Here is a 16,389-nt window from a genome sequence, read left to right as displayed (position 1 = left end):
GGATGTGATAGTGGACCCAACCTCCACCACGTTTTATTTGGAACCTGGGTTTTGTGAGGGCAACGAGGTCAGGTCCAAAGGTCAATTTACTGGAGCAACTAAGGTTCAAATGGCTTCATCTGCTGCACTCTGGCTTCCCTGGGATACTTTGGTTTAGCACTTTCCGGGCTTTGAGCAGCTGCACTTCCTGAACCTTTGACCCATTCAATGAACATTGTTACTGAATAGCTCCTCTCACCAATTTTAAGCAGTCCTTCCCTGCTCATTACCCATCTCTAAAGTGCGTTGCTTGAGATTTTCAATCTGCTATTCTCTAAAGCGTCCCTCCAGCTTCATTGCCCTTAAGAACAAATCTGAGGAACCTACTGATAGTGCTACAGCACAGCACAGATGTGACGAACACAACAGCCCGTAGAGGTGGCACCCCTTCATTAGCACTATTTACGTTCTTTGAATTTCTGTGCATTTGATTCCTCAAATTAAAATAGTGCATTTAGTGGGGTTTTCCATAAAATTTATTTACTAAAGAGCAAGGAATGAAAATCAGGCAGTAAAGTAACAAAAAAAAAAAGAAAGGAAAAAAGAAACGAAAGGAAAGGAAAAGAAGGAAAAGAAAGAAAAGAAAAAAAGGAAAAGAAACATGACCTCCAGACTTGCCAGCTGTCTTGCAGGCAGCTTACACTGGAAGCTGCATGAATCAGTCACCATCTAACTGCTCAACCATACCACTTTGTCAGTACCATAAAAATAGTTCGTGTTTTGATGGAAGAATGTAGGTGATGAGCAACATGCTGAGGAGGGACCGGCCAACAAGCATTGCATTTCCTGCCTACCTCCTGCCAACTGGAGGGCAGGAAGAAGCAAGACCATTCAACAAGAGCTAAATCCTGCTCTAAATGGCAAGGAAAAAGAAAGGCAAAGAGGTGCTTCCAGGAGAGTGAAATGTGAGATCGGATTTTCTGAGCAAACCCTTTCCAGATCATTTTGAAACAATATTTCCTATTTAAGTTTTCATAAAGTTAAAAAAACTTTAGATGTTGACATGGTTTATTCAAAGAAAGCAAATAAACCTGTCTCCAATCTTCCCTTTGTCTGTTTTAATGCCCAGAAAACTTTGCTTTTCTTACTCTATATCAGAAGAGAAATCAAATTTGAATTCATTATATTCTTGTTACACAAGAAGCCTGTTTCTCCCCAGCTGTGGTGTGAAAGCAGATCTATGCCATTGTTCCCACAGCTGTGGGATGGTTGTTTCAGGCAGCAGGGAAGAAGACAGGAGCTAGGAAATACTGTCCCCCCCCCCCCCCCCCGCCCTCAGGTTTCATTGAGTGCCCTCTGCAGCTGTATGCTGGTGCAAAGCAATGTAGCTCCCAGGAACCCGGAGGTTTAAAATGCAATGTATTAGCACAGTCCACTCAAAAAATCTCATACATTTTAGCTTGGCTTAATTTCCATTATGTATTTATGATGCCATCTGCTTTGTATCGCAATCAGACATCCTGCCTTTTTTTCCCCTCCAAATACCCAGGGAAATGATCAAATAACCAAATGACAAGCTTGACAGACATCAGACATTTTAATATAGATTTTGCTCATTTAGGTAATTTGTCAGATGTAAACAATGCAGTTTTCCTTTAAGCAGCATGGCCTAACTTAAGAGTCAATAACTGGAATGTAATGATTACTTTTAGCATTAGAAGATGATGGTTGTTTATATCAGGAAATTTTCAGTGTAAATCCCCCCAGAATAGTTGTGTGTGTGTATATATATATATATATAAATGTATATGTGTGTATATATATATATATATATATATATATATATATATATATGTTTGTTTATTTATTTATTTCCATGCCAGGAAAGCAGCTCAAAAATGCAAATCTAGTACACAGACTCTGCACTGACATAAAAGAGGAATTGTCTGATGTAAAACAGAATAAAGAATAAATAAGTCACCGATGCAGTACATCTGTCGCTGGATTTGCACTACTGTAGATACATACGTAGATAAATCCACAAGGCAGACAAACTCCCAAAGTAATAAAAAGCACCTGCCTAAATCCTGAGCTTGCTTTAAATATCAGAGAGGTAACCATATAGAATAGTGTCTAGTGAAGGTGAAAAGTAATTAATGGCCAGTTCCTGTTTCTGCAACAGATCAGGTTGCAGTCAGTTTCCGTCACTGCCTTTAGCGCTCATTAGTTTGCACAGCACTGGGCAGACATAGGTCTCCTTCTAGCATTTCATTTTTTAAACTGTGCAATCTGAATCTTTCTAAGGCTAGGAATGTTGGGCAAAACTGGACATAAATACTCCAAATGATCAGAATGCTTAAAATGGACTTGTGCGGCTTTATTTTTTAAACCATACATTAAAAATCTTGACAAGATGACTAGATTCACATAATCCTCAAAGAGTTACAAGTAGGATTTTCAAGTGCACCTAGGGGACCAGAGGTGTTGTTGACTTGTCCAGGACTTGAACTTCTAATTCTTTGTCTTGCCTCCAAAAAGTTTTAAAAGTAAAAAATAAAGAGTGCTCCTAGGCTCTTGGAGGTCATTGTGATTACTGCACTTGAAAGGCACCAAAGTATTGGTCTTACTGCAGATGGTTACTATGCTTGTCACAGCAGTTATTCCAGGGATTAGGAACACCAAGCAAGACAACAACTCTTCCGAACAGTTGCCCTTTGTCAGAAATAAAACTGTTTGTGGGTCCAGCTTGGCAGGAGGCACGCAGACTGCTGGCGCCAGGCACCGCAGCTGGGCCAAGGACAGTGTCACACGCACTCGGGACATGGGTTTGTTCATTGCAAGCTTGGTGAGCTGGATCCACGTGGGAAGGTCTGCCCCAGCGAGAGGCCCAAGAAACCTCCTGGGAAGAACCATGAAAACATTTGGAAGCTCTCGGACAGGCTGTTATTTCCCCAAGCCCTGCTATTAGCACCTCATTGCAGGGATGCCAAAATTTTTTAAAACAAGCATTTCTTCAGCATTAAAAAGAAGGACTTTGGGGAGAAGCAGAGAAAAGTTGGTTGATTTTTTAGGCAAAACTGAACATTATCAGACACGAAGCAAGGCCAGAAAGATGCTATGGGTCACCATCTCCTTTACTAGTTCTTTGTTTTATTTAGTTAAGAGTTCTGCAGGATTCAGAGCAAAGAAGCTCAAAAAGTTGAGGGATTCAACATTAGAGTTGATATGAATAAAACAAACCTGCAGAGTCAAAGAGATCTAGACAGTCCGACTGTGTTTCAAAAGTCTACATAAGGCCAAATCTTTTGAAGGGAGTATCTCATTAAAGCTCCCACTTACACTACGGTTAATGAGAATATATTCTAATTCTCCATAAGTTTGGTAAAAAGCTGCTTGACGCGATGAGATTTCAGCAATTGTTTTGTGGTCAACATGGTCAATCAGCTAAAGTTTCCATGCAAACTGCAGAGTTTTAATGATACAATGCACTGTTCATAACTTCAGAGTGAAAATGAGACTTATGACTTTGGCTAACACATTTCTATCAAGTCTTTCAGATAGTCCAGAGAGACTGTATACCTTCTGTCTAACTGTCTGCATTATTCATAAAACAGTTTTCAGCCCCTGCAAGCTAATGCTTATAAAATAGCAACCCTATTTTAAATATCATGAAGAAATCTCCAGAAGAAATGCTTAGAAAAGCTGACAGGCAATGGAGGTCCTTTCAAGTGGGGCGGAACTAAACTGGTTCTGGCCTGACCCATGTAAACTGTCCTGAAGCTCAGTTCATCAGTTACATTTAAGAACAGATTCTTACACATAAAGAAGAGATGCAGAAAACTTATCAAAGGAAGGAAATGATTTAGTTCTGCATCTCATACCTACTCAGTTTAAAACCAAAAGCACGTTTGCTCACTTTCATCATGAACAAGTGCCCCTAATGTTGCTCTGGCTTTCCCTGCTCCTCCAGAACTTAAAAAAAAAAAAAAAAGAAAAAAAAAGAAAAGAAAAGAAAAAAATATATATTAACAAAAGCATGGAAGAGTCCACAGCCTCTTTCACAGTCCTTGAGTCCAGCACACATTCAAGCCTGCTACGATTCTCACTAACTTAAATGGGGTTTGGCTGAGACTTTTAAAATGTCAGTATTTTGTATTAAGCTCCCCTGGTAAACTACTGAGTTACAACAGGTTTTGATTAACCTTGCCCTTGACACAGAGGAAACTTCTCAATTCATCATGGTGAAACCTGTACTGAATTTAACTGAGTACATTAATCTCAAACTCATTCTGACTTGGATATGAGCCAGACTGCCGCACATTTGCTGAATGCAATGCGGCTGGGTATTCAAAGCTTATACTGGATTCAAGAATTTCAGAATAACACTGAAAAAACTGAGCTAATTAATTTAAACAATCCTTCTGAGAATGCTGACTCTTTTTCTGAAACATTACATTTCCTGAGCCATGCTCAGCTATCCATGAAAGAACAGGAAACAGAGACACGAGCACATCAGTAAGTATCAAAGGAATCTGAATATATTTCTTAAGTAGTTTGTAAAATGATACTGAGATGCAATATCATTAATTAGCATTACACAAATATTATTCATGGAATGACACTATTTCTGAGACAATTCCCATTACTTTAATAGATGCCATTTTTGCAGGTATGAAAAATATTTGACAATGGCTAACAGACAGTTAAGCTTACTGTAGCCTGCTGGAAAGTTTCTGGATGAGGTCCGCTTCTCTCCTTTTGAAACTGAACGGGACAATGTGATTACTACCCAGTGTTGCTTGTATATCACTTCAGCCAGGAAAAGTTGTGAAAATGACAGGAAAACATGGTGCTGTTATCACATGACACAACAACATATAACACAATACTCAACTAGTCATGCTACCTACGGAGTGGTTAGCATACAAAATTAGTTAGCTATATACTTTTCTTCTGGTTTTCCCCTAAATCTCCTCTCAGTGGGAACAATGAGACAGTGTAGGTATCTGATGATTCAAACAGTATTTTAACACATTAAATTGTAAGCAACCTGTTTTCTTACAGCAATGTCAATTTCTATTTCCAAATGTAATATTACTATAATCAAAAACATGAATCATTGCATTTAATTTACTAACCAGATATCTACATATTGAGGCAACGGTCTGTCACTAAGGCACATGGGCCAACACTGCACTGTTTTTCTTGTGGTCTCTAAAGCAAAACTTACTAAAAAAAATTTATCTTTTTAAAAAATCTATATTCCATCCCGGATCCACCAATCTAGGACTGGTGGTCACTCCCAGATGGGCTTGTCATTCATCTTATCACATCGCTTAATGAACAAATTTGCATGGCTTGAACAACGACATCCTTTCTTTTTAAGAGGTGCATTGCTGACAATAAACCCAAGGTTAATTACCACTCTGTATTATGACATTGTCTAAGAACAAAAATCAGGTTCTGTATCTCTGAGCCTCTCCAGTTGCCGGTATCTCACTGCCCGACACAAGGACCCGGTATCTCAGTATGGTTAGACAAGACAGGCTCCTGACAAGCACTTAGTGGAGGAGAACAAGCATTCAAGTACTCATACAAATGACCAATGCAGCTATCTACAAATGGTCAGCAAATTGTACTTATGATTTTGTCCAGCTCCTTGTTGGAAACAGTTGACAGTGCTAGATAACGAGCACTTTGTTAATTCAACCACGTGAAAACTTTTTGTTTTAAATACTCTAAGCAAGCAGTTTTACTAATTTAAACTTCCACACATTATAAAATTCGAACCCTAGTCCAGGAAAGCTGAAAGCTCTACAATTTCTGCTTCAGGATTTATTTTCTATTTGGGATAGAAAAATTTGGGCAGAAAAGCACGCCTTAACCTGAAATTCAGTGCAACTCCAGAAAATGTACCTGGCCGTATTTTTTCTTCTGTGGCAGACAAGGACAGACAGGAGGCAAAGAATCACCTAACTGCAAGACAAAGATTTCTTTTTCAGTGAGATGCATCTGACAAGTTCAGTGACCAAAAGAGAGCTCTTGGTAAGACTAAATGGAGCAAACGTGATCTGCGTTTTCAAAGTGCCCCTCATTTAAGAGGTAAGACTCCTACAGGCCAGTGAGAGCAAATGTCCGTCAGAGGTCCTATGCTCCACAATCTGATAGTAACGTGGCATTTTAAATTCTGTCTTCCCCAGAAATGGATGTGCGGGACTCAGTTTTCTCCACTGACTCTCAGGAGCTAAGAGGCTAATTTCTGTAAGCTTTCTAAGGATGCTCGCCTTGAGTTTGGCCAATGGCCCCACAGAATCACCCTCCCCATCTCTCAGTGGTATGTAATATCCACCCAGAATATCAGAGAGACAAAGTAAACCCAAGTGGATTAAAGAGAACATCCCCACCCGCTCGTACTCCTCAGAGATGACATGACAACCACCTTCACACTGCTTGCGCAAGTTGTGTTTAAAACAATCACTTTCAGCTGATGTGCACTTGTGTCTGCAAAGTCATCAGTTACATTGGGTACAAATGAGCAACTGCCATCCAGACTTACTCCAAACATATTCCACAAAGGAGAGAATTAAGACAGGCTCTAAAAGAGCCCATGGTTTAGGGTCACCATAGTCCATGGTAGGAAGGCTTTCAGAAGTTTCCCAAAACTGAGAAGCCCTCCCACTCAGAGGCAAGAACATCCATCTGAATCTCAAAAAAAGATGTCTGTAGCTTTCACTGAGATAGTATGTCATGAGCTCAGTTAGTCTTCTTCAGAAGTCAGCTCCTCAAACAAGCAGAACGGCAAAACCAGTTCAGCCCTGCAGGCCAACGGCCCCCTCCACCCCATCCACTCAATTCCAGCAAAGGCCGCTACGTGAGTTCTATGCAGCTGATTTCCTTGGGAGCATCCTCTTCATTCATTCTAGATGTCCTCCACAGTATGTACTGAAAGTCACTCATATATACAGATGATGAAAATAGATGTTGTTGATGATGATTTGCGAGGTCAAAGCAGTCTCTAAATCTGCACTCTCCTCTCTTCATTCTCTACTTCTTAATGTTCAGGTAAGACAAAAGGGATGACTGATTCCTTCAGTTTGAACCCACAGATCATAGGGCTTAGCTCACTTCTCAGTAGCCAGGGAAAACTGCAAGATAGTTTACTACAAAGTGGTGAGTAATGTCCAAAGAAATGAGGTACACAGATCTTGCTCTGCTGAAATGTAGTGTGATCCTTGGTATGTAGAATGGCATCGAACAAAATTTATTTCTACAGCTTGCAACATTAGCTGTTTATTTGGGATTTCTTGCAGGGATGTGCTTTGCAAGGTCCACATCTGGAAACATAGGTTTCAAGTCCAACTTAAATCACAAATATGAATACTGACAGTTTGTATATAAAATCCTGTCTGACACTGGTCTCTGTCACGCAAACCAGCAAAAAAATGCCTGTGATGGATAAACTTGTATTGAATCCAACAGTGACAATCATCAGTATGATACAGTGGAGACTACCCATACACAGGCATTAAACTCATAACAGTGTGTAAGCAATGACCAATTTTACTACTTGTAAACGATTACTGGAATAAAGTATTTATCCAAACAAGGGTCGACACAAAATGGGGGGAGATACATATATGCGTTCACGCATTTTATATGCGTTAAAGAAAGGTAACTAGACACTGATGTGCAGCAGTGCAACACTGGATGAGTAGCAGTGTGCTTCAGGAACAGAATCACAGCACTGAGATGGACACCAGCGTACTTCTGTACACCGAGGTAGGAGACACAGACCTGCAGAGCTGGGATTCAGAGGAATCGTCAGGCTGAATGCTGGGGCGTGTGAGCCAATCCATAGGAAACAGTGCAAAGCAGGGTGCATCTGAGGTTCTCTCTCACCTGAGCTTGTGTCAAAACCTCAATGGATTGCACATATGGAGTTACAATACATCGTTTGAAATTATTTCCTCTGCATCAAGGTATCAACTGTGCATAGGAGCCCAGACTGCTCTATCACATTTTCTCTCCAAACAGCAGCAAATTTCTCATGTTAAGCTCACAGTTACTGTATCTGTCCAAGAACATAGGAATCTAGGCTCTCTTCAGCCTTGGGACTTGGTCCACATTCCAGGAGACCCATCTGTGAGACACACAGAATGGGACAACTCTTGCCCCTGTTCAACTTGGATTGATCCACAACTAAGAAACCTGATTCATGGGTCAAGAAGAAAAACTAAAAGATAAATGTCAAGAAGGTACTCCAGCCTCTGAGCTGTTATATAAAGACGAGTAACAGCATCTCCTGATCCCTGACTAAATTTTAACTGAAATTGGTACTGTCTTAAATGTTTTCAGAGCATGCCTTACAAACTGGTGAATTCAGATATGGAGATGCCTCTGACCTTACGCAGTACGGCAGCAAGGTGCACTTTTCAACAGATCCCAGGTACACCCTGGGGCACAGGGCACACAACGCACAGGTGCCATAGGAGATTTTTAACCAGAAGCTCCCATGTTCTGTCTAACCTTACAGATAAGTTTAGGGTGCATGGGGATGCTGAACGCTTTTTAAGTTTTAAGCATATAAACACGTGCACTGCTTCTAGGGAGTGCAGATCCTAGAAATAAAGAAAGGAAAAGGAGAAAAAATGCTTCTACTGTCACAGTAGAAAGAACGGAACAGAAGAGCCGATACCAGTTCTGAAACTATTTGTCCTACTTTCACTTTGCTTAAATAAGCACTGTAGTTGTTACATCTTTTTGTGAATTATTTCGGCGTGGCAGGACCAGATGCATTCCTCCTGACATGTGAAGAGTGCTGTAACTCAGGAGTCCCAGAGGTCTACTGACACCAATGCTACATCTGCTGCCCCAGCCAGACCTAGCACATTCTTTGAACAACTGGGATACAAACAGCAGAAGTAAATAAAACCAAAATCCTTAAACCACAGCAAACGCTCAGTACTTCTGAAACCTTGAACTGCTTTTGAGTAGCGGCATTGTCCCTCATGTCAAATGTAGTAAAGATACTGTACTTCCAAGGACATAAATACTAGGGGGAAAATTGCTAACTCTCCAATGGTCAGGACAACAGACATTTCTCAAAACATCTTCCTCATTTGACCACGCAAACTAACTACTAGAGCATTCACCATATACTCAGGTTTTATAAACCAAGCTGACTAAACAAGAAACATGGTCATATCCTAGCTCTTCTCTGGGCTCCAGAAAGTAATGGATACCTCTAGAGCTGGAGTTCGGTCCTGAGCATGTTGCAAGCACCTGGCTTTTGCCATGAGCAGATGGAGCAGAGGATGACGATTCCTAAGGAATGTCAGGAAGGGATCTGGCCAGTCACAGGTCACCCAGGGAGCTGTATTACTAAATAAAGGGTAGGCAGTACATCTCATTGAAAGGCAGACACTAGAAAGAAAGTCCACTGGATATTTATATCCATGGGAGACATCACTCAGCTTTGCTCTTCTGTACAGCCTCTACATAGAGCAACATCCAGCCACACTAAATGCAGGTTTGATGGCAAATAAAGTTGAGTTCTGTTTGAATAGGAACGTTTCTACCTCACTGCTTTCTACCTGACAACTTTCCAACTTCCATCAAATCACAACACTTTACCTTCGTCTGCACAGCAAATGTACAGAATACCATTCAACTCAGAAAAAATATATGATAATCAAATTGAAATTGCTGGTCTTCACAGAATCTCCTTAGGTACCACCTAGGTGTCCCTGGAGCAGGAAAACTGCAGAGGATATCAACAACACCCTCACAGGCAGCAGAGGATGGCAGCTCAGGCTCTGTCCCTCTTCCCACCTTCCCTCATCCACGCTGCAGATGAAAACAGGCTGAAGGAGGCAGCGTGTCAGATATTTGTGCTGGGCACATGTGGGCAGCAGTGGCCACGTCCTGGTGCTCTAGAAAGTGACTGCCACTGTCACCACCTTCTTACAGCCTCTTAACTTCTCAATCACTCTTCCGCACCACAGAAGAGACAGACGTCCACACGGACACCAGAAACGGCACCAGTTTTACAACGCATGGCATGCGGAGAGCAAAGCTGTAAAGTTGAAATCCTGCTCTCAAATGGAGTAGCTCTGGCTACTGCTATCTGCAGGCAAGAGCCAGGACAGCAGCTTCTAACCATGCCGGTAGTGAGACAGGTAATATATAGTTACACTCTGAATCACACATTATCAGGTGATCCTTGCTGAACTCCCTACCCCGGCACAAGTTTCTTGTAGCCTTTACCTCTCCCAAATCACATCAGGCTCCAGCTTCCTGTCTACAAAATGGGGAACACAGAATTTTGTGCAACAATTTAGGTTTGAAAAGCCAGATCAGTGAACATGTGTGAAGCGCTCAGATGCTGCGGTAACAGGAGCCAGATAAGGTTGTATTTGATTTGACTACCTAAATTTAGATGATTAGGTTTCCAGATGTTCTGAGGAGTCCAGGTCCCAAAAACATGTCAGGAAGCTACAGATGCGCAGCAACTTTGAGAGTCAATGTGAATTAGCATAATGGAGATACACAAGCTCCAAATTTTGGTGCCAGACTTCAAAGGCCCAAAGTCAGAAGCAGAGGGCTGAGATACAAAACCCTTGCAGAAAGAGGAAAACAGTCCTACCAGGGCACTGATAACTATGGGATATGGAAGTTGCTAAAAAAATTAATTTAATAAACATCAAACACCAAAAAACTCCTCTGCAGGACTAGCACATTAGAGAAATAACAAAACTTAGAAGGTGAGGAAAAAAAAAGAGACCTTAAGGTAGTATGTATGCTCAATCAAAACCTCACACTAACTTTGGCTGCACCTTTCCTGAAGAAGTGATCTACTTGAAGTCTGATACCAAACACAGATGTTTTACAAAACCTTATCACCTCTTTCCCATCTAGGCCAAACAAATTTGTAAACTTTGTAAGAAACAGGAGTGTTAAATATAAACAAAATTAATCAGTTTGTCAAAAAAAAGCTCCTGAGAAAAAGATGATGTGTAAAAGCCATTGCTCTAGCACTCAAACTACAGTGAGGTCTGTATTAAAAGAGAAAACCTGTTTGTTTGTGGACTCAGACTAACATTTGAACGAATTTGCTGGGTCCCTGAAGGTTTCTATCTTTCTTATCTAGCTTGAAAATACAAGCTAGTTTCCCAGTGATTATATTCAAATACTACAACTTCCAGGAAACATTGCAAAACAGTCACAGGAGAAAAAAAAAGAAAGAAAGAAAGAAAGAAAATTCAAATTCTAAACTTGTATCTTTCATATTGAAACCTGTGTCTAAGGAGTCCTACCCTGCAATGGGAAGGTATCATGCAGCAGAGAGGTATCAGAAATTAGTAATAATAAAGACATGAAATAACTGTTAGAGATGCAGAACAAATAACTATCTCCAGGGAATTTCACACAAGAAGTTGGGAACATGCTAATATAGGATATTCCACTTTGTTTTTTAATATTTTCCAGACAAACGGTAGAAATTCTCAGAGCTCATTTCCTACGGAACTCAGCCAGCTGTAGACTACACACCTACAGAGCCTGAAACCACATGCCAGAAAGGTTTGGAAAGTGTAAGAGAAGATTAAAAGAGAAGGAGACACTTGAGAGAGACTTTGGGACAGCCAGAAATATTCTTGCCAGGAATAATGACAGTCCTTAAACTATATGGAAATAAAGGAAGCAGCAGAGTCTGAAATGCAACTGGACCTCAATTTGCCTTTGAAGAGTCCAACCTCAAAAGTCTTAATCAAACATCTGCCAACACGCTCCTGGGGCATCGATCTGGAAAGGACATGTGACTTTCCCAGGAGTCACAAGGGGAAGAAGGTCCACAGGGCACCTCTGGAAGTTTAAGTCACGATGTACCCATAAAGACACCCACATGCGATACCATAGCCAAGTCAGGCTATTGAGTCCAACAGGCCAACAGATGGTTCAGAAGCTGGGCTTGTGAGCATTAGAAGAGATCGTTTCATCTTGTCACCTTTCCAGATGAGATTGCAATGCTCTGTGTTGAAATTCTGAAGAGCTGAAACCTCTGAAAGTCAGCAAACTTCCCAGCCAGCAGACAGGATGCTCAACAAGCAAAACCAGATGCCAAACAAATTCTTTTTTAGATGCTCATTTACTAGCAGGTGCGTCTAAAATCTGTAGTCTGAAGTCCAGATTGAGTGCACCAGAAGAGTGCAACACTTTCCAGAAAGCTGGTAAATTCACCTACAGCCAACTGAACAACTTGGTTCAATGGCCACCAGCGAGGGCCAGCTGCCAGCAAACCACCTGCACACAACTCTCCAGCCACATCGCACTGCCCCGCGCAACTCCTTTCAGCAAAGGCCACCAGTCACAAGTAGCTCCACAGAACTTACATCTAGATAATTATTTAAGCTCATTTTGCTTGTGACCTAAATCCTGTTTGGACACAGATCAGATGAGGTAAAAGGTGAGATGCTTTTCAGTCTGCTGAAAGTAGCAATTGGGAAACAGTGGGTTGGAAGTTGAAGTGCTCACCCTAATGACAGCTTGTGCCCTCTGGCCTCTGTCTGTCTGCTTTGGGCCAAACAAAGCCAGCGATCGTTAGTCTGGTATAAGTCAGAAACACAGGCTGAACTAAGGAGAACTGGGGTCTCAAGCGGCAGCTACCCAGCCTGCACAGCACAGCAATCACACACAGCCCTCCTGACTGCAGCCAGAAGGGACCCACTGCATACACCCCCTTGGCCTGGGGCTTCAGCTGTCAGTACAGTATTTACAACCCTTCAAGTAAGCATTTCACCCTCCAAAGATGGTTTAACTGAAGAATCATGCTGAACAGGCATAATCGTGGTAAAAGTAATGTGCAAAATACAGGTTTTATTTTTACATTAATAATTCTAAAAGGCTTTATTTTTCAAACGAAGCTCTGCAATTTAGGCTATATTCTTCCTTTACTGCATATAGCTCGTGCAAAAGTACGTATATCACTGCGCTAGATACTCTACAGACAGGCTGGGCAGCATACCACAACAAGAAAAAAACACCGCTCTCTGTACTTAGGAAGTAAATTTGGTGCTAGCAGTCACAGCTGGACTACACAGCACGCACATTCTCTATAGCTTCACGTCCCATCAGTCACAGAACCAGAGTTCATCTTCCTTCCAAACCCTCTGGTCTTGGTCCTGCCGTGAACACTTCATCCTAAGGCTCTGCCCACCTGCCCCTCCAGACCTGTGCAGAAAAGCCATTCACAGGACCTTTCAGCTGCAACAAGGCACCACAGCCCTTGGCATCACCAGGAAGGGAGATTTCAGGGAGCCACAGCCCCCACTTCCAGCAACTAGAAATGCACCTCCAATTTCTAACCTCATCCAAAGCCACCCTGAGTCAGTCTCCTATTTAAAAGTCACTTCAAAGCCTCCTCATTTCAACACAAGTACTAATTCAAAAAACATTTAGGGAAAAACCCCAGCGCCACTTGAGATGTGGGCAATTTTGCCACTGACTCCAATCTGAGCAGCTGTAGCCTGTGCTCTGTTGGCCGCATCCTCGCTTGGTATCCTGGTCATCTGTGACAAAGATGTCCTTCAAGACACCCCAGCACACCTGGTAGTGGACGTAGTGGGAAGGAAGAAGACAGGAGGTGTCCTGGGTAGGGGCTTGAGGTGCCATGGGATGTGCAAGGATGGAGAAGCAAAGTCCTCAGCATCTCTCAGCTCCAAGGCCATCACAGAGACACCAGCCAAAGCAAAGCTCCAAGGTCCCAACCTCCCACCGGCTGCACCCACTCTACATACATACAGCCTTCCCACCTTCCCCCATGCAGTCCGGCCTTCCTCAGTGCTGCTCCAAGTCCAGCCCTGGCACCCAGCTCCTTCACACCCTGCAGGCCCATGACAGCACACTGCCTTACAGTGTGTCCTGGGGCAGGGGGTGCAGCCCCAACCTGAGAACCAAACTGCAAGACATGGCCCAACAATGCTGCAGGTGGGAAAGAAACAACAAGGTGGCGTCAGAAAGAAAATTTGGGAACCCATGTCCCAAGTTTCTCCTTCCAGATTACGTCATCTAGGATCTCTCTTCCTGCAAACAGTATTCCAGGGAACAAACTGTACATTTGCAAAAAGCCCCTACTCCTGAGAGCAGTGACGCTCTAGGACCATCCTCCTAGCAGGTGGGCACTCACTGGGTTGTCATGGGTGCTCTGCACCTTCGGATGTAAAGACACGGGAAGCACCAGTCAGTGATTAACAACATCACATCCTGCAATTGGGATTTCATGGCCTCTGAAATTGTTCCTCCACATAATGTGCCAACGACACCAAGTGAGAAGAAGCTGAGATCATGCACAGCTCACCAAGGAAACCTTCCCGTGGAAACCCAGCCAAGCACCAGGCTTCAGCTCCCTTCAAGCCAGCGTGCGCGCATCACATCACCCCTGCTTACAAGAGCAGGAACCTCTACCCCTGGTTAGTGTGATTCCCAAAATTATTTCCTCTACACTCCCCCCCCCCTTTTTTTTCCCCCAAGACTCCTGAGACCTTTCAAATCGAGAAACAAGCCCTAAAAAGAAGGCTGAATTTGCACCTTTATGGGGTAAGCAATGGCCATACACATTTCACCAGGGTACAAAGCCCCGGGCACTAATGAGGAGCCCAGCTACAATCTATACCCTGGCACAACATGCATTCCCTCAGCAGCAGTGGTTTCTTTGCTTGGGAGATGCAGCTTACAAGAAGGTTTCCTTCCCCCTAACACACCACATGGGTATGAAGAACCCCACCTGCCTATTTTGCTCTCTGCTTGCGTAATAGGAAGCCACACTCCTACCTGTATATCCACCAATCCAGCCTGATCAGTTCCCTGTCCAAAACCTGTTAATCAAGCAAAATACAGCTAATAGGCAATAATAATAATAATTAGCAATAATACGGCAATAGGTAATAGCTAATAGCAATTTACATCTCAGTGCATCTGCAGGTCACTGCTGGCTGCCTCCTCTTGCTCACCACAGTTCACTGTCAGAGCTCAGAAAGGAAATGCAGAGGCAGAAACCTCGGCCCTCCTTGAGACAGAAGCCACAGGACAGCCTCCCGATTGGTGGATCCAAGTCAGAGAAACTCAAATTTCATGCAAGAAATTGACCTCTCTGTATCTTCAGATCCACCTATCTGGACCAACAGGGTCTACACAGGGAAATCCACAGCAGCATCAAGCCAGCATTCATCTCAGGACTTGGCACCAGCGAGCCCAAGGCCACTGAGTTCCATCAGGCTGGGAGAGAAATAACTCAGTGAACAGAAACACATCTTGAATAGAGAATGCAGCTGGGCCAGCTGGGATAGAATATCCAATTCAAAACTGAAGTCTAAAAACCTTTCTAGACAACGAAGGAAAACCATTCCATTCTCTCTGGAGATGCAGACAGGAAACACAGATACATCACCGCAATGCACCAACTGCAAGAGAAACGTTTGTGTCACTGGGAGAAGTGTGCAACCAGAAGATGTGAATGTTGCCTTTGAGAACGACATCCACTATATACCACATAAAGGCTGAGAGGATCAATTAGCTGTATCCAAGCTTATTCAGCTTCATCACAGAGAAGGCAATCCAACCAACATCATTCATCTCTTTCAAACGGAAACCACTACTACAGCTTGTAGCCTCCCAAGAAAGCTTTAGTGCAGACACATCACCATCATTTTTGGCACTTTAATTATCATATCCAACCCAAAACATTTCCATATCCTTAGAACTAGTTACACTGTTAACCAGCCCAGGATCCCAGCCCTGCCAAGGACTGCAGCTCCCATGAAGACTGAGTAGTGCCTTCTCAATGGACAATGTTGACAGTCTCTTGCACAAACATGATACTTCAGACGTCACCAATTAACTGTGAAAGCTCTTCCGTGCTAGACTGGAACCACTGTGACTTCAAGTGAATCCAAGACAGAGATCCATGGAGATAAACACAGGAAAGTCAAAGCTCTATAGATGGCTTATAGTATAAACTCAATAGCCGAGATGAAGTCCCTTATTTAATGTACATGGGGAGTTTTGAGAGAGGAAAGGGTCCAAGATGGGGTTCTACAGAAAACTGTTAACAAGGGTTTGATGATGTTGAGGAAGGCACACAAAAAGCGCATATATAAATGCTAGTTCTACAACCAGAAAGAACACACTATTTTTTAAGAAATCAGTGGAAGAGAGAGGAGGACTTCCTGGAAAGGTCGCTTGTGTGGTAAGAGGAATCTTCTCAAGTACTCTTTTTTTTTTTTTTTTTTAATGTTGTAAATACCAGTGATAGCTCATCAGAAACATGTTTCTAACTCAGAAAAAGCTTTCTTAAAAACCTCCAGCGTAAAAGAAGCTACCAGAAATAGGAACAGACCACAGGGAATATATCCTCAG

General features: G+C 42.6%; 1 protein-coding gene across 2 annotated transcripts in view; it reads right to left on the bottom strand.

Moving 5' to 3' along the window:
• The window catches only part of MAP2K4 (mitogen-activated protein kinase kinase 4), a 94,923-nt gene that overhangs the window by 41,832 nt on the left and 36,702 nt on the right, over positions 1-16,389 (bottom strand). Inside the window, exon 3 of one of the 2 annotated variants that reach the window (XM_035561868.2) lies at positions 4,693-4,788. The exons of the other annotated variant lie outside the window; for it this stretch is intronic. Within the exon in view, the coding sequence (XP_035417761.1) occupies positions 4,693-4,788 (96 nt within the window). The remainder of the gene's footprint in view (positions 1-4,692; positions 4,789-16,389) is intronic. 2 annotated transcript variants of the gene reach the window in all.

This window comes from Cygnus atratus, chromosome 18 (genome assembly GCF_013377495.2).
Source record: "Cygnus atratus isolate AKBS03 ecotype Queensland, Australia chromosome 18, CAtr_DNAZoo_HiC_assembly, whole genome shotgun sequence".
NCBI lineage: Eukaryota > Metazoa > Chordata > Aves > Anseriformes > Anatidae > Cygnus > Cygnus atratus.
Note: the sequence above shows the minus strand (reverse complement) of the source record. Positions and strands in the feature narration are given on the sequence as shown.